The 20,628-nt window shown below is 44.1% G+C and overlaps 1 protein-coding gene across 7 annotated transcripts in view; it reads left to right on the top strand.

Annotated features, from left to right (window-relative positions):
- Window positions 1-20,628, top strand: part of PCLO (piccolo presynaptic cytomatrix protein) — an 854,190-nt gene that overhangs the window by 147,192 nt on the left and 686,370 nt on the right. For all 7 annotated transcript variants that reach the window (XM_069627816.1, XM_069627812.1, XM_069627813.1 and 4 more), the window contains exon 3: window positions 9,555-11,471. In XM_069627816.1, the coding sequence (XP_069483917.1) occupies window positions 9,555-11,471 (1,917 nt within the window). The remainder of the gene's footprint in view (window positions 1-9,554; window positions 11,472-20,628) is intronic.

The following is a 20,628-nucleotide window of genomic DNA, read 5'->3' as shown; positions in this document are numbered from 1 at the left end:
GAGAGGGTCTTGCTGGGTGGGCTCACCTCCTCGCTGCAATGACAATGGCTCCCTGTTCAGGAAAAGGGAAGAATTGTGCAGATTTGTCAAACTTAGAAAACGGAATGTTTTAGAATTGTACCTGTTCTTTTTTAAAATATATTTTTATTAAATAGTGGATTTCTAGCTTTTTTTTGGAAGTTTACTTCCAAAATGTTACACTTGTATGTTTTTTTTACTTCTAAAATCAAAGAATTAAATGTATGAGTGATACTACAATAATCTGAATCAGTGGCTGTTCCCCTCTGTCTTAAACAAACTTTGACAGGGCAAAGGACAGTGTCAGACTTGCACAGACACTAGTCAATTGTAATGAGAAGGGCAACGACAATCGAAATTCGAGTAACAGGAGGCATTCTGAATGATGGGGATGGGAGGCATTTAAATTAGCGAAACATTATTTATTATCAGAGAGAGGGACAGGAGGCATTCCAAATGATGGGGATCAATGGGATGCATTTCAATTCGAGAGGCAGGTGGCATTATCAGTGAGCGGGGCAGGAGGCATTCCGAATGATGGGGATGGGTGACTTTTAAATTAGAGACATAGGAGGATTTATCAGTGACAGGGAAATGAGAGATTCTGAATTAAAGGGATGGAAAGTTTTCAATTAGTGAGATACAAGGCATTATTAGTGAGAGGGACAGGAGGCATGCTGAATGATAGCAATGGAGGACATTTAAGTTAGAGAAACAGGAGATATTATCAGTGAGAGGGACAGGAAGAATTCCGAATGATAGGATTGGAAGACATTTAAATTAGAGAGATAGGAGGCATTATCAGTGAAAGGGAAAGGAGGCATTCTGGCTGACGAGGATGGGAGACATTTAAATTAGAGAAACAGGAGGCATGATCAGTGAGCGGGACAGGAGGCATGCTTAATGATAAGGTTGGGCGACATTTAAATTAGAGAAACCCGAGGCATTATCAGTGAGAGGGGCAGGAAGAATTCTGAATGATAGGAGACCTTTAAATTGGAGAAACCGGAGGCATTATCAGTGAGAGGGACAGGAAGAATTCTGAATGATAGGAGACATTTAAATTGGAGAAACCGGAGGCATTATCAGTGAGAGGGACAGGACGAATTCTGAATGATAGGAGACATTTAAATTGGAGAAACCGGAGGCATTATCAGTGAGAGGGACAGGACGAATTCTGAATGATAGGGATGGGAGACATTTCAATTAGAGAAACCGGAGGCACCATCAGTGAGAGGGACAGGAGGCATGCTGAATGATAGGAATGGGTGACATTAAAATTAGAGAAACAGGAGGCATTATCAGTGAGATGGACAGGAAGAATACCGAATGATAGGGATGGGAGACATTTAAATTAGAGAAACAGGAGGCTTTATCAGTAAGCGGGACAGGAGGCATGCTTAATGATAGGAATGGGAGACATTTAAATTGGAGAAACCGGAGGCATTATCAGTGAGAGGGACAGGAAGAATTCCGAATGATAGGGAAGAATTCCGAATGATAGGGATGGGAGACGTTTAAATTAGAGAAACAGGAGGCATTATCAGTGAGAGGGACAGGAAGAATTCCGAATGATAGGGATGGGAGACATTTAAATTAGAGATACCGGAGGCATTATCAGAGAAAGGGACAGGAGGTATGCTGAATTATAGGGATGGGAGACATTTAAATTAGAGAAACAGGAGGCACTATTAGAGAGAGGGACAGGAGGCATGCTGAATGATAGGGATGGGAGACATTTAAATTAGAGAAACAGGAGGCATTATCAGTGAGATGGACAGGAAGAATTCCGAATGATAGGGATGGGAGACATTTAAATTAGAGAAACAGGAGGCATTATCAGTGAGAGGGACAGGAAGAATTCTGAATAATAGGAGAAATTTAAATGAGGGACAGGAGGCATGCTGAATGATAGGGATGGGTGACATTTAAATATGAGAAACAGGAGGCATTATCAGTGAGAGGGACAGGAAGAATTCCGAATGATAGGGATGGGAGACATTTAAATTAGAGAAACAGGGGGCATTATCAGTGAGAGGGACAGGAAGAATTCCGAATGATAGGGATGGGAGACATTTAAATTAGAGAAACAGGAGGCATTATCAGTGAGAGGGACAGGAAGAATTCTGAATGATAGGGATGGGAGACAATTACATTAGAGAAACAGGAGGCTTTATCAGTTAGTGGGACAGGAGGCATGCTTAATGATAGGGTTGGGAGACATTTAAATTAGAGAAACCCGAGGCATTATCAGTGAGAGGGGCAGGAAGAATTCTGAATGATAGGAGACCTTTAAATTGGAGAAACCGGAGGCATTATCAGTGAGAGGGACAGGAAGAATTCTGAATGATAGACCTTTAAATTGGAGAAACCTGAGGCATTATCAGTGAGAGGGACAGGAAGAACTCTGAATGATAGGGATGGGAGACATTTCAATTAGAGAAACCAGAGGCACCATCAGTGAGAGGGACAGGAGGCATGCTGAATGATAGGGATGGGTGACATTAAAATTAGAGAAACAGGCGGCATTATCAGTGAGATGGACAGGAAGAATTCCGAATGATAGGGATGGGAGACATTTAAATTAGAGAAACAGGAGGCTTTATCAGTGAGCGGGACAGGCGGCATGCTTAATGATAGGAATGGGAGACATTTAAATTGGAGAAACCGGAGGCATTATCAGTGAGAGGGACAGGAAGAATTCTGAATGATAGGAGAAATTTAAATGAGAGGGACAGGAGCCATGCTGAATGATAGGGATGGGTGACATTTAAATAAGAGAAACAGGAGGCATTATCAGTGAGAGGGACAGGAAGAATTCCGAATGATAGGGAAGAATTCCGAATGATAGGGATGGGAGACGTTTAAATTAGAGAAACAGGAGGCATTATCAGTGAGAGGGACAGGAAGAATTCCGAATGATAGGGATGGGAGACATTTAAATTGGAGATTCCGGAGGCACTATCAGAGAGAGGGACAGGAGGCATGCTGAATGATAGGGATGGGAGACATTTAAATTAGAGATACCGGAGGCACTATCAGAGAGAGGGACAGGAGGCATGTTGAATGATAGGGATGGGACACATTTAAATTAGAGAAACAGGCGGCATTATCAGTGAGATGGACAGGAAGAATTCCGAATGATAGGGATGGGAGACATTTAAATTAGAGAAACAGGAGGCATTATCAATGAAAGGCGCACACAGCATTCTGAATTGGAGGGACGGGAGGCATTCTGAATTGGAAGGACAGGGGCATTCTGAATTGGAGGGACAGGGGCATTCTGAATTGGAGGGACGGGAGGCATTCTGAGTTGGAGGGACTGGAGGCATTCTGAATTGGAAGGACAGGGGCATTCTGAATTGGAGGGACGGGAGGCATTTTGAATTGGAGGGATGGGAGGCATTCTGAAAGAGAGGGATTGTAGGAAATCTGAATTAAAGAACTGATGGCATCTAGAATGGGAGATAGACAGAGGGTGCGTTTGCACTCAAAGAGGCAAGGGGATTTAACCAAGCTAAGTAGGTAATCAGAAAGCAGGGGATATCAGTCAACGGGGTCATTTACTAAATGTCCAAATGGAAGAAAGTAAGGGGCAAACCAAGACACATGCAGCTTACACCTTCCATGTTCACTCTGGGGGATGTTTAAGAGAATTGGAATTGAAGTAGGACTATTTAACTGGATATGCCTTTCTGCCCTGAATGCATCCTTTGCCGTCGAGTACCTTCTGGCTTCATGCCAGCAAAAACCAATGCATTCCCATGAATGATGAAAGTTGCCTTGAGGGGGCACAGAACGTAAGTGGGCATGGAGGGAACCCAAAAGCATGCGCGTGCTAACGTTGACTGCCCCCCATGCGAGACATACTTTTTGCAAAATGCCCCCAGAGACTGCGACTTAGTGGCAGATGCTGTGACGCAAGATTGATATGTTCAAGAGCTTGGGATTCACTGGGAGACACTGATAAACATCTCAGATATTATTGTAGGCGTAAAAGACAGCTTGATTTGCATTCATGCCAACTTGACCCATCGCTTCCAATACATGCTTGCATTTTCCGTCACATTCTATGACTTTGAGGACCAGATTTATAACAGGAAATTGAGTCACAGAAATGGACAAGCACCTTCCAAAAGAAATGAGGTGTGGTGTCATGCATGTGTTTGATGAGGAGTGTCTAATATAGACCTGTGAGTTGAGTTGGGCAGTTTCAAAACTTGCTTACATCTCAAGGAATCCTTTAGCTGCAAATAGAGAACGCTGTGTGCCTGGCCCATTACCCTAGAAGATGCTGTGAATTCTGCAGATATATTAATTAATTACAGCTATATCTGCTACAGAAGGATTGTTTTGTTGCCTACAAAAAGGGCCAAGGAGCAGTTACAAGGTGTCAGGTTGGAACTAAATAGAAATAAGGAAGACTCCCACTTTGGGAGTCGGGAGGTGAGCCCGCTACGTAAAACCCTACCTAATGGATTGGACAAGCAGGATCTCACTGGAGGTGATGCCTCTTATGGGACAAGGACGCCCAAGGGAACCAATCGTTAACACCTGTGAAGACTCCATGAAACAAGACGCAGACAACAGATTCAATATTTACATAAAACACTTTGTCAGGATGGAAAAAGACCTAACTTGCACTATGCGAAGATGGAATTTCCCTACCTAAAAAAAACAAAACAAAGGAAAGAGAGTTAAACTGAAGAATCTGTGTCCAAAACCGATCTGGCCCTCACAACTAATCTATACAATGTGTAAGGATGTCAGCAACCAAAGGAACAGCATTCAGCATCAAGTCCTGAGCTTCTTCCAGCTTGCATCTCACTTTCAGCTCCCTTCCCCAAGTAAAAAAGCAGCTCCAACAAAAAATGTACAGTTATGTCTCTTGAGTTCAGGAAAATACAGTTTTAACCAGGTTTTTGAAAATGTGTTTTCTCCCACACGCGACAACTCTGATACAAGGTATTCCCTGAATGATGCAGTTTAACACTCGTGCACCGGGTTTCTCAATGGATAGAAACTCACAGATCACGTTCAGAGGCTTCACAGCAGGCTGGATTGTGCGGCCTTCCGCTCCTCATGTCAGGGGTCTCACACCTGCCCCTCAGACAACCCCTGTGTCCACTTCTCAGCACAGGAGAATGAACATCTTGAATTAACATAAAAGTGACAGACTCGCCACACGGCTCCCTGCTTAACATTCAGTTTGCTGCACAGAGCCCCAGCTCCCACGCCACACTTGCACCAGCCTGCCTGCTACTGTTCCTGATACTTCTCCACTCATAGGCTTCCCCGTTGTCTCTCATATTGCTGGGCTGCTCTCCTTTTGACACCTACTTCCCCTTGACAGGCTACAGATGTGACTGTCCAATCAGTCCTGCCTGAACACAACTAACAGGAAATGCTTGACCTTTACAGTTCCTAGCAGGTTGCTTCCTCACTCCAGTACCAGAGTGGTACAGTAGTGTGGTCTTCATTGTTCCTAGTTGCCTCTAATTCATCCCAGTAGTGGGGAGAAATGATGGGGAACTCAAAGGATCCTGACTCCTATTCCCCAAGGACTCTCCACCTGGATGATCCTCCCTTGCTTTTATGACCACAGGGTTGGGATCCAACCGTGATGGTCTCAGTGATTGGACGATCCAAAGGGTTTGGGAGTGAGAATACCCTCAGGTTTCTCACACACCTCCCTTCCCATTTGTGTTCCTAATGGTTGTTGCTTTGATGGGGACCGATAACAATGTTGAGGAAAAGGGTGATTAAGGTGTGCTCTGTTGTGCTGCTGACCTCTCCTGGAGGCCTGACCCCTTTGACCAATCTTGTTGTATCCCTCGCCACCCAGAGAGACCAAAAAAAGACTGAAAATCGTACCCAAGGAGTTGAAGATACTGCAACGCTCAAATGTGGCTGGGACAGGGCCAGCCTGAGTAACGCTCTGCACAACCTGTGCCTTTATTGTAGCATGGAGCCCAGAGATCCTGGAACCAGGGCCATGTCCTGTACATGGTGGGCTGGGAGCCAGTGGAACACTGCCAATCCCAGGAGGGCTGAGATTTCTAAGTCTGAACTCTCTGCCAGCAGGAGACCGAACACCGCCAATGAGGCGCCTTGGTGTGGTCAGAACACCTCATCCGACCGGAAGAGGAACAGGAGCAAACAGACAACCCGAGATGCACTGAAGCAGCATAATCTGAGCTGCCACCTTTCCGGACGAAAAACACAGAGGAGACAGAGATCTGCAGTTTCCTCAGAGGAGAGGGAAGAGGCTGGTCAAGCTCTGGAAAGTACCAAAAGGGTACATGGATGCGAGAAACCTGAAGTAAAAAGCCTGAGACCCCAGTGGGGTCATGAGAGTACCAAGAAACATAACCTGAATTAGAGGGGCTGCTGCTGAGAATAATAAGACATGAGAGTTTACACAAGACAAGACAAAGAGAAAAAAACTTTGAGGAGGTTAACTTGAGCCAAGGGACCTGCAAAGCCAAATTCCAGCTTAAGGAAAGAGCTATTTCATTTGTGAGAACCCTATGGGTATTCTGTTATGTGGAACCCCAGAATCCTATATTCAGATGGCTAGGGGAGGGCCATTGCTTGTGGATCCCGACCCTGTGGGTGGACAAGCGAGGGAGGATCACCTGAGTGGAGGGTTACAAGGGATTGGGGGGGGGAGAATACCCAAGGGCTAGACATGGTATCCTCCCTTTCCCTGTGCCACACCAAACCACTCTCCCTGAGCCCTAATGGGGTATTTTGAATCATACCCCATCTTGCCCTCCCCATTTCCAACAAGTCATGGGACGAGGAAAAGGTGATCAGTAGCAATGAAGATATCCCCTTTGGTTAACATGGGAAGACAGAGCGAGGCCTACTATTACACACTACCAGTGAATTGTCCCACTAATAGAGTCAGGCACTCTACAACAATAATTCACACCTGACTCCACTTGTTTCCACTAGGAACTATAAAAGGTGTGGTTCTCCACAGGGAAATGAGCGAGCTGGGGGTGCATACAGGACGAGAGAAGCCAAGTAGCTGGGAGCTGCAGAAAGAAGGATCCTGTGGAGAGCGGCATGCCGGGATGCTGGCTCAGTGTTTGTGAGGGGCTGCAGCATGGCTAGGGAGCTGTCTCTCCAGAGAACTGGAGCGAGGCAGCCTGTATCCTGCTGGCAATGTCTGTGTAAATGCTAGTTCCCTTGGGACGTGCGCCAGTCCCAAGTGTGTCTGAGGGGCAGGTGGTGAGACCTGACCTTGAACCAAAGCATCCAGGAGAGACCACTCATCAGTGCTACACTACCCGGTGAGTTTTGCATAAGAGAGAGAGAAACTCTGGGGCGTGCAGGTGGCTTGAGCGGGTAAGTGAGAAAAATCAAGATTTGTAAAGTGGCTCAAAGTGGAAAGTGAAGAAGACTGTTTAAAGAGACAGAAAGAAAGAAGGAACAAGGAAAGAGGAAAGAAGAAAGAAGGTGAAGGCTCACTAGTGCTACAGAAGGAAGGAAAAGGCGCGCTCACGACGCAGAAGTAAAAACGAAGTCCAGAGTAAAAGAAAAGAGTGCAAATGACCCATAAAGAAGCAAACAAGTAGTGCACGTTTGCATGAAGAGTGAAAGAAGTGTGGAAGAGGCCCAATAGGAAAAGGAAAGGTGCAAGTGTGTCCGGCAGAAGGAGGGGAGTGTGCAAGAGGCACAACACTGAGAAAGTAACGTCAAGAAAGGTGCAGGTGTGCACAACAAAGTGAAAGGAGCCCAGGTAGAGGAAAAGGGTGCAGGAAGCACCTGACAATAAAATGTACAAAGGAAAGCAAGTGTCCAAAAAAAAGAGGGGGACAAAGGATCAGAATAGTAGGAGCAAAGAGCCTGGCGTTTTCGAAAGCCTCTGATTCTACCCCATGAAAGGACAGCATGTGAGAGAAACAGTATACAAGGAAAAGGTACATCCTGACCAGCTGAACCTGTGTTTCAAAGTGAAAGGGGCCTGAGCTCGGGGAAGGGAACTCTGAGAGACCTACAAGAGACAGTGTTGAACTGTGTTAAGTGAGGCCTAAGCTTGGGGAAGGGAACCCCGAGAGGCCTAACAAGAACTGTGTCTTTGTGTTTAGAACTGAAAGGATTGAAGGTTGGGGAGGGGGCCCCCAAGAGACTTGGAGACAATTTTAACCTTATTGATTTTGTGCAAGAGCCTATGTTGAAGGTTCCAAGGGCTACCATTTTTTGGAGTTGAACTATTTGAATTGGCAGAAATACATCCATTGGGAAGACCATCAGAAACCAGCTGTGGTTTACATTTCTTTTCATTTGAGCCACTATGTTGCTTTGAGAAGACTTCATCCCACATGTTATCAGAGAGTGAGGGCAAGCATAGGGTTAGACACAGTTGGATTTTGTTTTTGGAATTTCAGACATAGACGGCCCTTAGAAACATCAATTGAGGGACAAATTCCTTTATAGTTCGGGCCAGTTAGGTATTAAACCAAACCCACCATTGTAGTGAATACAGGGTTTGAGACTATAATATCTGACTCTGTGTCTCTCTTGGTACTATGCCTATCTCAGTTTGTACCAGTTTTTGTTTGAAGTGGGCAGGGGCCCCTTTTCCTGCAGAAGAATATAGAACTTTGATTTTAAACAGTATGAGTAGGCCATGGCCTGAAACTCGACGGAAAACCCAGAGACATGGGTACGATCAGGTGAAGGACGGAGAGAGAGAAAGAGAGAGAGAGAGAGAGATAGAGATAGAGAGGGAGAGACTTTGGGAGGGGTCAAGCAGCAACCAGTACAGAGCAAGAAGGGGAACTGGGGGCCCTTCTCCAGGCTAAGTTTTGTTTTCATTTATTACTGCTAGGGGCAGTTAGCGGGCTAGAATAGGTTTGGATAGAGGACAAGGTTCATTATTTTGAAAGACATTCTGACGAGCACTCTTTTCTTATTGTTTTAGTGCAGGGAGCCTTGATTGTTGCGGTACGGCAGCTAGGTCAGGGATTTTTCTTTACTTTAACAAAGGAACATACTTTGAACCCTGTCCAGTTGCCCGTCTTTTAAGTCTAATCTACCACATATGATGTTGGCATTCAATGAAAAAAAACAGTATCTTCTTCCTAGATCTAGCCGTTCTGCTCGGTCCCTTCTTGTTTCTACTGTGCCCAATGGATATCTCCTCTTCTGATCGACATATCACTGCAGGCCTCTAAGCTTCAGCCTCAGATCGTTTCATTGATTTAAGATTCTATCTTTATCTACTGGTAAATGTAAATTTTTGCATAACGAGTTTTCCTGTTATTTATTTATTTATTTGTTATTTCTCTTGCTGCGCTGAAAGGGAATGGGGAAAAAAGATGAATCCGCTGATTTGCTCAGGATTACAAAGTGTGGTCAAACGGAATCTGACGTTATACTCCATTTATCAGTCATCAACAGCGTTTAGCACAAATATCAATTATATTGGTTAAAGGTTCATTATGTGTTCACTCAATGTATTTGATCTTGTATCATGCTTTGAAAAACCAATATTGCAGTTCAAATATTTTTTTTGTTTACAGGTCAAGGAATGGCTGTGTTTAAACTGCCAGATGCAACGTGCGTTAGGCATAGATATGGCACCTGCTTCCACAAAACAACCTGCACAAACCCCACAGAAGACAATTCCGGTTACGCCATCAGCCTCCAAACCACCATCTCAGCCTCAACCGTCGCCGCAAAAGAAAGATATTTCTCAAAAAACAGACCCAAATAAACCCTCTGAGCCGGCAAATGCTTCTCCTGCAAAATCGAAGCAGCCGACTGTTGATCCCTCAGTTCGTACTCCATCTTTGAAGGCGGAGCCCACTCCAAAAGTGGAACAATCGCAGCCATCGTTGATGGCAGATAGGCTGCTTCAATCATTCTTCTCAAAACCCAATGTTGAGGCTGTTTCAACCTCTCAAGCATCCGAGGTAAAGCCAGTCTCTTTACACCCTAAAATCCAAACCGCAACCTCTCCTAAAATCACAGGTCTGCAGACGTCTGAACTTGCCAAACCGCCAGCGAATATCCCTGTTGTTAAAGATAGCGATGCCCAGTTGGACCCCAAGCATCAGCCACAAGCTTCGCAACAGCAGACCGGATCTAAGCAAATGCCTAGATCAGAGTCTGGGCTCGGTACTAAAACTCCAACCAGTCTGCCAACACAAGCTAAAGAGGATCCTATGAAGACCCCAAGCAAAGTAAATCCCAAACCTGATGCCAATCCACTGCCAAAGGGACCACAGACCACTGCACTTCCGAAGGAAAGTCCTGCAAAGACTTCCCTGTTGCCTCAAGAACCTCCAAAGCCTCAAGAGCAACCAAGGAGATTCAGCCTTAATTTAGGAAGTATGACTGAGACCCCGAAGCATCAGCCTACAACTCCTCAAGAAACAGTCACAGGGAAACTCTTTGGGTTTGGAGCTTCAATATTCAGCCAGGCATCCACTTTTATCTCTACAGCTGGCCAACCAGGTTCTCAACCATCGGGTGTCCTAGCAACACCTGCAAAGCAACCTCCTCTATCCCCACAACCACCGGCATCCACACCCACGCACCAACCAGCACCAAAACCCTCACAACTACAGGGACCTCCATCCTCGCAAAAAACAGCACCTTCACCCAGTCAACCACTAGCAGCAAAACCCTCACAACCACATGCACATCCACCCTCACAACAACTGGCTGCAAAAACATCACAACCCCATACGCAACCACCAGCACCAAAACCCTCGCAACCACATGCACCTACACCCTCACAACAACTGGCTGCAAAACCATCACAACCCCATACGCAACCACCAGCACCAAAACCCTCGCAACCACATGCACCTACACCCTCACAACAACTGGCTGCAAAACCATCACAGCCCCATACACAACCACCGGCACCAAAACCCTCACAACCACATGCACCTACACCCTCACAACAACTGGCTTCAAAACCATCACAACCACCGGCACCAAAACCCTCACAACCGTTGGCACCAAAACCCTCACAACCGTTGGCACCTCCACCTTCGGCACCTCCACCTTCTCAAACACCAGCACCTGCACTCTCGCAACCATCGGCACATCAACCTTCTCAACCACCGCCACCACCACCAAAAGAGGATCATGTGGCACAACAACCTACAAAGGTAATACCTACAAAAAAGGAGGCAAAACCTTTCATTGCTGATAAGCCAGGAATACCCAAAACTGAAGCTTCGCCCGTGCCAATTAAAGAACAGGGCCACGAACAAAAGCTTGTGACTGGTGAAATCAGAAAGCCTGAGGTGAAGGAACCTGGATCTCTTACAATGGAAAAGACCATCCTGCCTGAAATGTGTCCCCTTTGTAAAACCAAATTAAACACCGGCTCAAAGGACCCTCCCAACTTTAACACGTGCACTGAATGCAAGAACGTAGTGTGCAATCTTTGTGGATTTAACCCAACACCACACCTAACTGAGGTAAGAATGGCAGGTTCCTTACATGTATCACATATTGTGAATGTAATTTCTGCATCCATATCAAATGTGTCATGTGACTAGTGCGTCGCACAGCGTGCTAATGGTGAATTTGAAATTGACAAGGGCTGGAAATCCTTTAGTATCCATTACCGAGCAGATCACTGGTGATTGTTTACATGATGAAATGCAGACTGTTTCAAACATGTTCACAACAAACAGGCTGTTGCGATGACTAGAAATGCCATTTCTAAATTATGCGCAACATGGAATGAAACCGGTTCCTTATATTGAGACAAAAAAACTAACTAAAATGCAAATGCAGCTGCTTTAAGCAATTGTGCCATTTATGGATGTTATTCTTATATCAAATTACTGTATTGTTTGTATCTGTGCCATATCGGTCATATCCAAGAATAATAAGATACTTTGAAGAATTGAAATAGTACTCTACTGCCATATGTATTCATTGGGGGAACATTCATTGCGTGACACTTTAGGGGGTGAAGGGAAGCTGGAAACCAGCTCATGGGGTAAGGGTTAAAAGGGAAACCCTTCATTTCCAGTGAATAGCAAGTCTAAAACAGACCAGCAGAACTGTATTCACCAGCCCCCCCTACAGATTAGAGGGTTGGTAAGACACTGTAATAACTCGACAGCTAAGTGCCCAGTAAAGTGAATTCCATGGTCGGAGACACTGTTCAGGTGTTGAAGACAGACCTTAGCCAGGACGCGGCACATGTTGGGCTGGCTAGTGAATTTTCCTCTGCAGTCTTTCTTGGTGAGAGGGGTTCTCTTGTGCTTCTGTTGTTACTGCAGAAGGACGTCTGCACACTTTCGTATGCCAGCGTGTACTGTGCTGTGAGCCACTGGAGTTGTCGGTCGGGGTACACTGTTTTTGGGGTTTTTGTTTAATTATTGGAAGTTGCGCAGGTTGTTGTGGTGATACTTGTAGTTGGGAAGGGGTGGCAGGTGTTTCTGAGCCAATGTACTAGAGACTGTGGTTCTGAATTAGAATTAGTCCTGGGTGGCTCTTGAGCAGCACCAGTAGCGTCTCCAACATGTCACTCCTTTCTGTTTTCTGATCATCACCTTGAGACGCTAGGTTTGCATATAAAAGAGCACTACAATGAGTATTGAGATGCCTGTTTTTAGGCAGGAAAACCTTCATATTTTCCCAAATGGAGAGGCTGAAGCTATGGGTCAAAGAAAAACATTCGACCAATGTATTCTGAAGTCCTACATACAAGTGAGTGAGAACAAGAGAACTTGGGATTGACAAAAGATCATTTATAAATTGCAGTCTAGAAAACCAGAGGCCAGACCCAGAAATGAACCAGCATTTAAGAAACAGTGGAATACGGCAACCTGGGAAAGAGTGTAAAACCTGGGAATGGAGATAAAATTGAAAGCTTTTGACCTGATGGTCCGAGAAGTCGAATCATGTTTCCCTTCAGTTGCCAGAAAAACCTTGCGGGGCAATTGTATACAAGTATAAAAATACTCTATTATATCCTTCACTAGCCAAAACTTGACAGTCTCTTTTTCTCGAAAATATTTGAACTTGCCTTAAGCTTTATAGTATTCTTCGAGACGGCTTGCCTGATTAAATCATTTGCAAGGTACAATATCATATGCATAGAGTTTAATGTTAGGCCTTCAGTTGCAAGGAGTTGTCATCAGTGGTTTTGAGGATACGAATCTGGGGGTTATAGACAAATGGGCCATGCAGGATCATAAATATCTGGCATGTATGTATGGGACGCAGGGGGCTGTGTATGTGTTCAGCCAAGAGACATTTCGGATTAAACGTTATGTTGAAGTTAGCGTGTGAGGATCAGTTTAGGATTATGAACACAGGACGGAGAACCTCTTTTTGACATCCTGACACAGGCGTTACTTAGTTTTGTTGATGCAGGGAAAACCACTCTAAGAGTTAGGGATAGGTAGGATTTCCTCAACCCCTCTTTTTCTTTTGATAAAAAAAGTCTTTGATATACACCAAAAATGCCACTTTGTCCGAGTCTTACTCTAGTTCCCTCGGAGCAGTCACCCATGATGTGTTATATTGAGCTTTAAGATTGTGTAGAATTCCCTGTGGTAATGCTGACTGTGGTCGTTCTGACATTGATAGTGTTGTGAACTACTTTGCGTTCTTATATCGATAGCTTTTGTTGAATTTGTTGTCATTGATCATCAGCCCTGTTGGCGTAACAGTGCTCACTGTGGCTGTGTACTTCTATAGAATAATGCGTTATCTAGAACTGTAAGGAATCGTAAAATCCAGAACAATATTACAAGTAAGAAAACTGGTTTTAATAATTGCTTTATTGGCATAACATGCCAGAGTAGCGATTTGTTTTAAGTGATTTATATGCCGATTGCAGGTACATTTCAGTATGTAGCCTTATAGTCAATCTTCCCAGGTAGTCCTCGTATCAAAGAACATTATATAGTCAGTCTATCAGCTTCTTTAGTCCGCTTCCTCGTCTTCTGTGAACTGATCTTTGATTTTGCTAACTAAAGAATACACAAGCAGCATTGCAAAAAATATTTAAGTATAAAAAGTACTAGTTCTGATATATTTTTATCTCTGAAAAGTTTGACGTATGGTAGACACTGTAATGATCCATTGAGAAGGTTGGCTGGTAAAACGCTGTGATATGGGCAATGTCATCTGAATAAACCTGTTATCCTCGATTATCAAATCTGTGGCAAACGATTCTGCATTTCTTTATGGGATGTTGGATTCTCTGTTGTACCGCTAGAAACTTTTAGTTGGTGTATGCGACTTGCTTTCATTTAGGAATCAGACGTTTGAGGACTTTTAAAGTTATACCATTCTTAAAATCTTCCTGGTAGATGGGAGAGAGCAGATTCTTAAGACGCAAAAGAGGTACCCTAAGATTTAGATTGACCAAATCACCTACATCTCTGTGATGTTGCCTATACATGCTTTCCCAAACTTGAATGCTAATGTATTTACTGCTGAATGATGTATATTAAGGAAACGTTGGTGTGAACGTTTAGGCTAAAGTTTATGTGCCGCTGTCTCCATTGCATGCCAGACACTGTGTATTTGTGCTAAGCCATTGAACGAGTTGTGGTCTCAAGGACATAGTTACCGTTAGCTTGAAGTACAGAGGCTGTGTATCAGGATTATGTAGAAGTGCTCTGCATCCAGAACATGACATTGGAATGTACCATTAATCGAGTTCCATCTGAATTAATACATTTATTTGGAAACAAGAAATGTGTGTTTAATGCAGCCATTAGATCAGTCACTACTGGCATTTATGTTGATATCCACAGGGATACATTCTATTGCAGAGAAATAAACATATTCTTGTGGCAATGCCCTGGGAATCTCAGATTAGACGAGTTACGAAAAGACATTTCAAAAGTCATATGTGAACTCACTATAGAGGCAGACATGAGTAAAATACACATTGAACTTCAAGCATATGAAATTGAGCTGAGAGAATTAAAGTGACCAGCTGCTCGGCAACAAACACAAAGATCCTTTGTAATTGCTGCTAATAATCTAATCTATTTTAGGTTTCATTGGTCTGACATGCATAGGGTCAAAAATATATACATAGTATAAATGGCTATGTGGAATTACCACTGATCATTCTCGGCTGTGAAAAGATTACTGCTTCAAAATAGCTAAAGGTTTGGCAAGCCAGGATTTAATTTTAAACTAAACAAAACAATCCTCTTAAAATTCTAACTGAAGGATTTAGTATTTAAAAAATTGCCAAGTATAAAGTAATTGCTTTGATTTATAGTGAGGATGGTAGAGATATTATGAGATGAGTGGAAATAAGAAAGAGATGATATTGTAGCTGAAAAGGAAGGAGACAGGACTAAGAAATTAAGAACTAAGAGGAAGGAGGAAAGTAAGATGATAGAAACGAAGGAGAGAGGATCTATAATGTGCCCTCCCTCAAGGCAATTTAATCACCATCTCCTCCTCATTTCCGTATCCATTCTTCTTACCTATCCTTTTGGTCATTGGATCCACCCCATCTGTCCTTCCATTTTTCCCATCTAAAGCGCATCATACCTGTCTATATATCAATCCTATATTTCCTTCAATTAATCATACCTATCTCTTGTGTATCCTCCCTTATTTCATTTCTTCTAGCATCATTTCTATATTTCCAGTCTTTATGTCCATTTACCTTTCTACACTTGAAAGCTTCTTTTCTAGTCTTCATTTCGGTCCTCGGGTGGCATGTTTAAGCTAAAGACGTTTATTGTTTCAAAAACAGAAAGAAAACCTATCTATCCTTATTCCTAGGCGAGGTGTCCTTTCTCAACTAAAGAGATAGGGCGACTGTCAGGCTGTCTGTCAACTCAAAACATGCCCACCGTCCTGTATCAAGTAAACATTACTTCTGTCCCTTAAACTAGAAAGTAAAGAATAAGGCAGTACTGTTCCACCACAGGAGAATGATTCCCTTCTACTGGGTTATAGTTCTTAGTTTGCTAAAACAGTTCCCAAATCTTATCTCACAGGTTGTTAGGGGGAAAACCTCCCGCCCCTTCATGGCAAGGTTCCAAACAATACTTTGTAGGTGTGCCAGGAAAATCTCTCTATTCTCCAGATGTCCAACTTCAGCTAGCCTGGGGGTATGACTACCTTCGTCAGGGCTTTGTAGACCTCACTTCTGGTCCGGATTACCAGGAGAATTACTCTTTTTCCTGTATCTTGTTATCAGTACCTTACAACCAAGGGTCATGACTCCCTTCCCCTGGTTGTCTTCTCATTAGGCATCCACCTACAACACCCAGTTCTTTGTGTTAGTAGGGCAAGGGGCCCTGGTTTCCCCTCTTCTTTCTTCTGGCCCACTTGGTTCACTTCCCTGCCAAGGACTGCCACGAGGAAGATGACTTGTATTACTGTCTTGCTTTGGGTCACAGACCCTGGTTTGAATTTCAGTGGGCTTATATCTGCCCCTGTCATGAGGGACTCTCCCTCCCAAGTTCTTTGTATTGTACTTGGGGTCTTTGACCCATCGCTGGTGTTCAACAAGCTTTATTTCACCACTGTGATGATGATGATGATGATGAGGAGGTTTATAGGCTTTCTGCCTTTGCCATGTCATCCAAGAATTATGACTGCAAAAGGGCCTATGGACTCTTGCATGTGCCCCTCTTGGTTAGCTGCCCCGTGTCCTCTCTGAGCCTCCCATGCAACCCTTGACTTTGTTGGGGTTTTTGGCAAGTCCCCAGGGCTTCCTGGGAAGGTGGGCATTTGGTTTGGCTTCTCCGGCATCTTGCTTCCCCTGCAACCATGCAGCAGTATTCCTAGCTGCCTTCTACTTTCCTTCCTCCTCTCAATACTTCTGGGCACCGGTCTGATGATCAGACATGGCAGTCTGCTAGCATCCTTGGAACTCTCTCCCTTCTGATCAGCCGTCAGTAAGTTTGAATCTCTCACGTTCTATGAGCAGCACACCTGCAGTCTTCCGTGGCTGCTGATAACTGTTTAGTCCAATGTCAATATTTATACAATGTTGCAAGCAATATGTTGGCCTATTATAGAAGTCCTTTGTCTCTTTCACAGGTTTCATCTTCGTTGCTCTGCAGGGCCAACTCATCCCAGTACTTGGCCTAGGTTCCTGTTGTTGTTCTTCATCTCAGTACTTGAACTTTGATGCACTCTGGCTTATAAAACTACATAGGTCTACTGTCTGCAAAGAGGTTAGCAGAAGTTAGAGTATGTGGGGGTGTGATGTTAACATAAGGGTTCTACCCTAGCTGCTTGTCCTTATCCCAGAGGGGAGTCCCTCCCCGTGAGGTCCTCCTACATTATACCAACCCCAGGGGGACTATCGGGTAGCAGCCTCACCTCCCTGGCCTCATGGGAAAGGGCTCTCCCTTGGGGAGAAGTGACACAATCTAGTGAATCGTCATCCCCATCCTTCTAGTGTATCCAATCACCTGTCTGTTAGTCCTTCTTATTGCTCTAGTTATCCGATGTACTTTCCACTGGAACATAACCATCATTGCATCCTGATTACCTGTCTTTCCCTCTGTCCTACTTTCACTAAATCCAAATCCATTCTGTCCATCTATATGTATGTCTGTCTGCCTATCTACAGATTGATCTTTTACAGGGCAGTCACTGTGCGTTAGAACAATGTGAAATGTCGCAGTGGCTGCAGCAGTCAGGAATATAAGTGTCAGAATGACGGCGCCAAATATCCAGGTCTAATGTAAGGGAAGGGCAAATGAGTCCCAACATGTGGTCAGAGTATACAGGGACTTCCCCTCTTAATCCAAAGTGATTTTCCTGCAGGTTGCTCGGCGTCCCATACTAATCAATGCAGGCATTTGCTGCAAATCGAAGTGTCAAATGTCTTTCCAGGTCGCCACAAAACATGCATATGCAAAAACAAGTTGTCTCCTTTCAAATAGGTTGTTGGTGTTCTTTATAACTTTGGTCAAAATAGGGTTGTCTCATTCTCTGATATTTTCCTGAGCAACAGGTCTTCTGCAGTCATGGGACCATGGCTCCTGGGCAGCTGGGTGTTTTAGGACAACATCTGACTACTGCCCCCTACGGGGTTTACTTGTGACTCTCTTCTTGTGGAGTGGCAAGGCGTTCATGCCAGGCTATATTCATGAATGGTACTTCCAGGGTGGTTGGGTAGCCCTGGTGGGGTTTGACAGACAAGCATGACCATACTCTGTTCTTCACCAACCTTCCCTTTGGTCAGTTTCTGCATCCTATCTACACCTATCATAACCTCCCTTCGCTGTGTAGGGGCACTGTTGTGCTCTTCCACCTATCTATTCACTCTGCAGTCTACATGGATGAACATCGCCATCTAGAACTCCCCTAGTCTCTCTAAGTGGGTCTGTGGCCTGGCCTTCTCGCGTATTGAAGTATCTGGTTCTCTCACCTGTGTAGCCTCCTGTCAACAACTCTCTCTTTTCTCAGTGCACATGTTCTTCTTTACACAACTCTCTCCTGAGTCCAAGTTACCAAATCCACAACAATCCTATCTGTCCTTGACTTAACCCTCCTCGTTCTCCTTCAGATTAATGTCTGTCCAAATATTGCACTCCACTTTTAACTTCAAAGTCATGTCTACCTCCTTTCTCTTAAAATGAATGTTGCCCTCCCTCTTCAATGTGGTTTATCTATCTTCTCCAATATGGTATTTCCGTACTTGATCTCTGCTACAATATTTCAATGTTTCTTGTGCAATAAATCCCTTTTGAGAAGAAACAGGGAGGTATTGTCGGATAGAGGAAACAAAGAGCTGGCATATCCCTCTGTGAGGGGTCAGAAATGAGAGTCGGACACAAAGTGGTAATTTTCTCAACATTAGCCATTGTATTAACCGAAAGAATTTTGGATCAAGGCCCAACTTTCCCTATCCTAAATCGAATGTCCCTTCCTATGAAACTAAGACTACAAAAGGCTGACCGTGTGTCCAAACTCAATCTGACCCTCACACCAGCATACACAATCAAAAGGTGCAAGGTAAATGCTTCAAATTTCAATTCAATAAAAATATGCAAAAATGTTAACATATAACTTCAACCAAAACAAGCCTTGTGTTCAGAGATTGGTTCCCTTCCCCTGAATTATTTCAGGAAAAATGGTTCAAAATGTTCTGTTTCAAGACTAGTCTCTTAAAGGCAAAACAAATGTCTCTTCCACAACCCTGGTTGGAATGTTACAAAGATGAAGTCTCTCCTAGTCTTTCAGGATGGCAAAATAGAACGTCTTTTCCACAACCCTGTTGGAATATGGCAAAGGAACGTCTTTCCTACTTTTCAGGATGGCTAAATAAATGCCTTTTCTCCAATAGTGATTAAAGTATGGCAAAAGGCACATCTTTTCAAATTCTCTGGTTGACAAAATGTTCAATTGAAACAACAACTTAATGTCACATAGCTTCTCTTAAACACACAAGTTCAAGGTGGGTGTCCTGGTATACTCTCTTGCCAGGAATAATGCATTTTTGGCTTACACAGATCCCCAGGTCTACTCTACTGCCAGGTATATCTTTCCTTATCAGGTCTCTCTGCAACATTCACATTCCTCTTGGGTATCACACAATTGTACTTCTTCAGTAGCGTAACTTTGTTGACTTCAGTTATTACTTGTGCCAAATCCCCCCCATACTGATATCTCATATATGAGGGCTTGTTCAAGCTCTGTCTGTCAACCTTTCTTTCAACACCTCTTGGCTCTTGGCAATGCTTGTTCCAGGTATCCATCAATTGGCATTTCATATCAGGAGAATTGTACCATATGTGTCTTCTCTTTACAATTCGATTTGGTTGGTATTCAAAAATGTTTCCCAAATACTCTTTAATGTGTTCACACGTTCTGGGGCACCCTACTCATTTAGGTTGAGTCACCAGTGCTGCTGCGAGTTTTCCCAGGGCAAGCTTCCCCTTCTTGGCAGAGTCTTGTTTGGTTCCTGCATTTGCTCCTGTGTCCTTCGCTGACAGAACCAACGCCGCTCTGCAGGACCGTGTCTCCCTGGCCCTGCTGCGCACCATTCACTGTAACGTCACTGGAGTCCCTCTTCTCTGGTCTCGAACGCAACCAGCCTGCTACCAGCTGACATTCCCTGCTCTCCCAACCACTCTTCTCCGTGAGGTTGCCTCTGCCTCCGGGCTCGCTTCCTACTCAGTGCACTCTGCAGCCTGTCTCCTCTCTCCTTCTCCATTCTGTCAGCTGCAGGTGATATTCAGGTTTAAATGTTCCATGCACCTGATTAGGTACTTGAACTAGACAGCATGTTACACTTGATGTCATATTTCCTTGACATGGACTCCTTTCTCCTCTTCCCAGTACTTGAGGCTTTCTGGGACTTGGAGTCCAGGGGAGTTTCAACTGATTCTACGTTACATTGGTGAACAGTTGCATTTAAAATATGATTAACCTACACATCAGATGTTGGACGCGTTACAGGTTTACCATGTACACCTGAAGACCAAATAGGGTTTTGTTTACACAAAGTGGTTTTCAAAGTTTTATAATTAGATGGTTCTGAATAATGACAACAGGCCATCAAAAACTCTGGAATGAAGGGATCTTCCTTACAATAAAAAGAAGTATGCCACTTCTCTACTCTTGGAGTCACCACTCTCCCCTGAAAGCCATCTCCTTCCATGTAATCCA

Source organism: Ambystoma mexicanum, chromosome 12 (assembly GCF_040938575.1).
Source record: "Ambystoma mexicanum isolate Mex_15411 chromosome 12, UKY_AmexF1_1, whole genome shotgun sequence".
Taxonomy (NCBI): domain Eukaryota; kingdom Metazoa; phylum Chordata; class Amphibia; order Caudata; family Ambystomatidae; genus Ambystoma; species Ambystoma mexicanum.
Note: the sequence above shows the minus strand (reverse complement) of the source record. Positions and strands in the feature narration are given on the sequence as shown.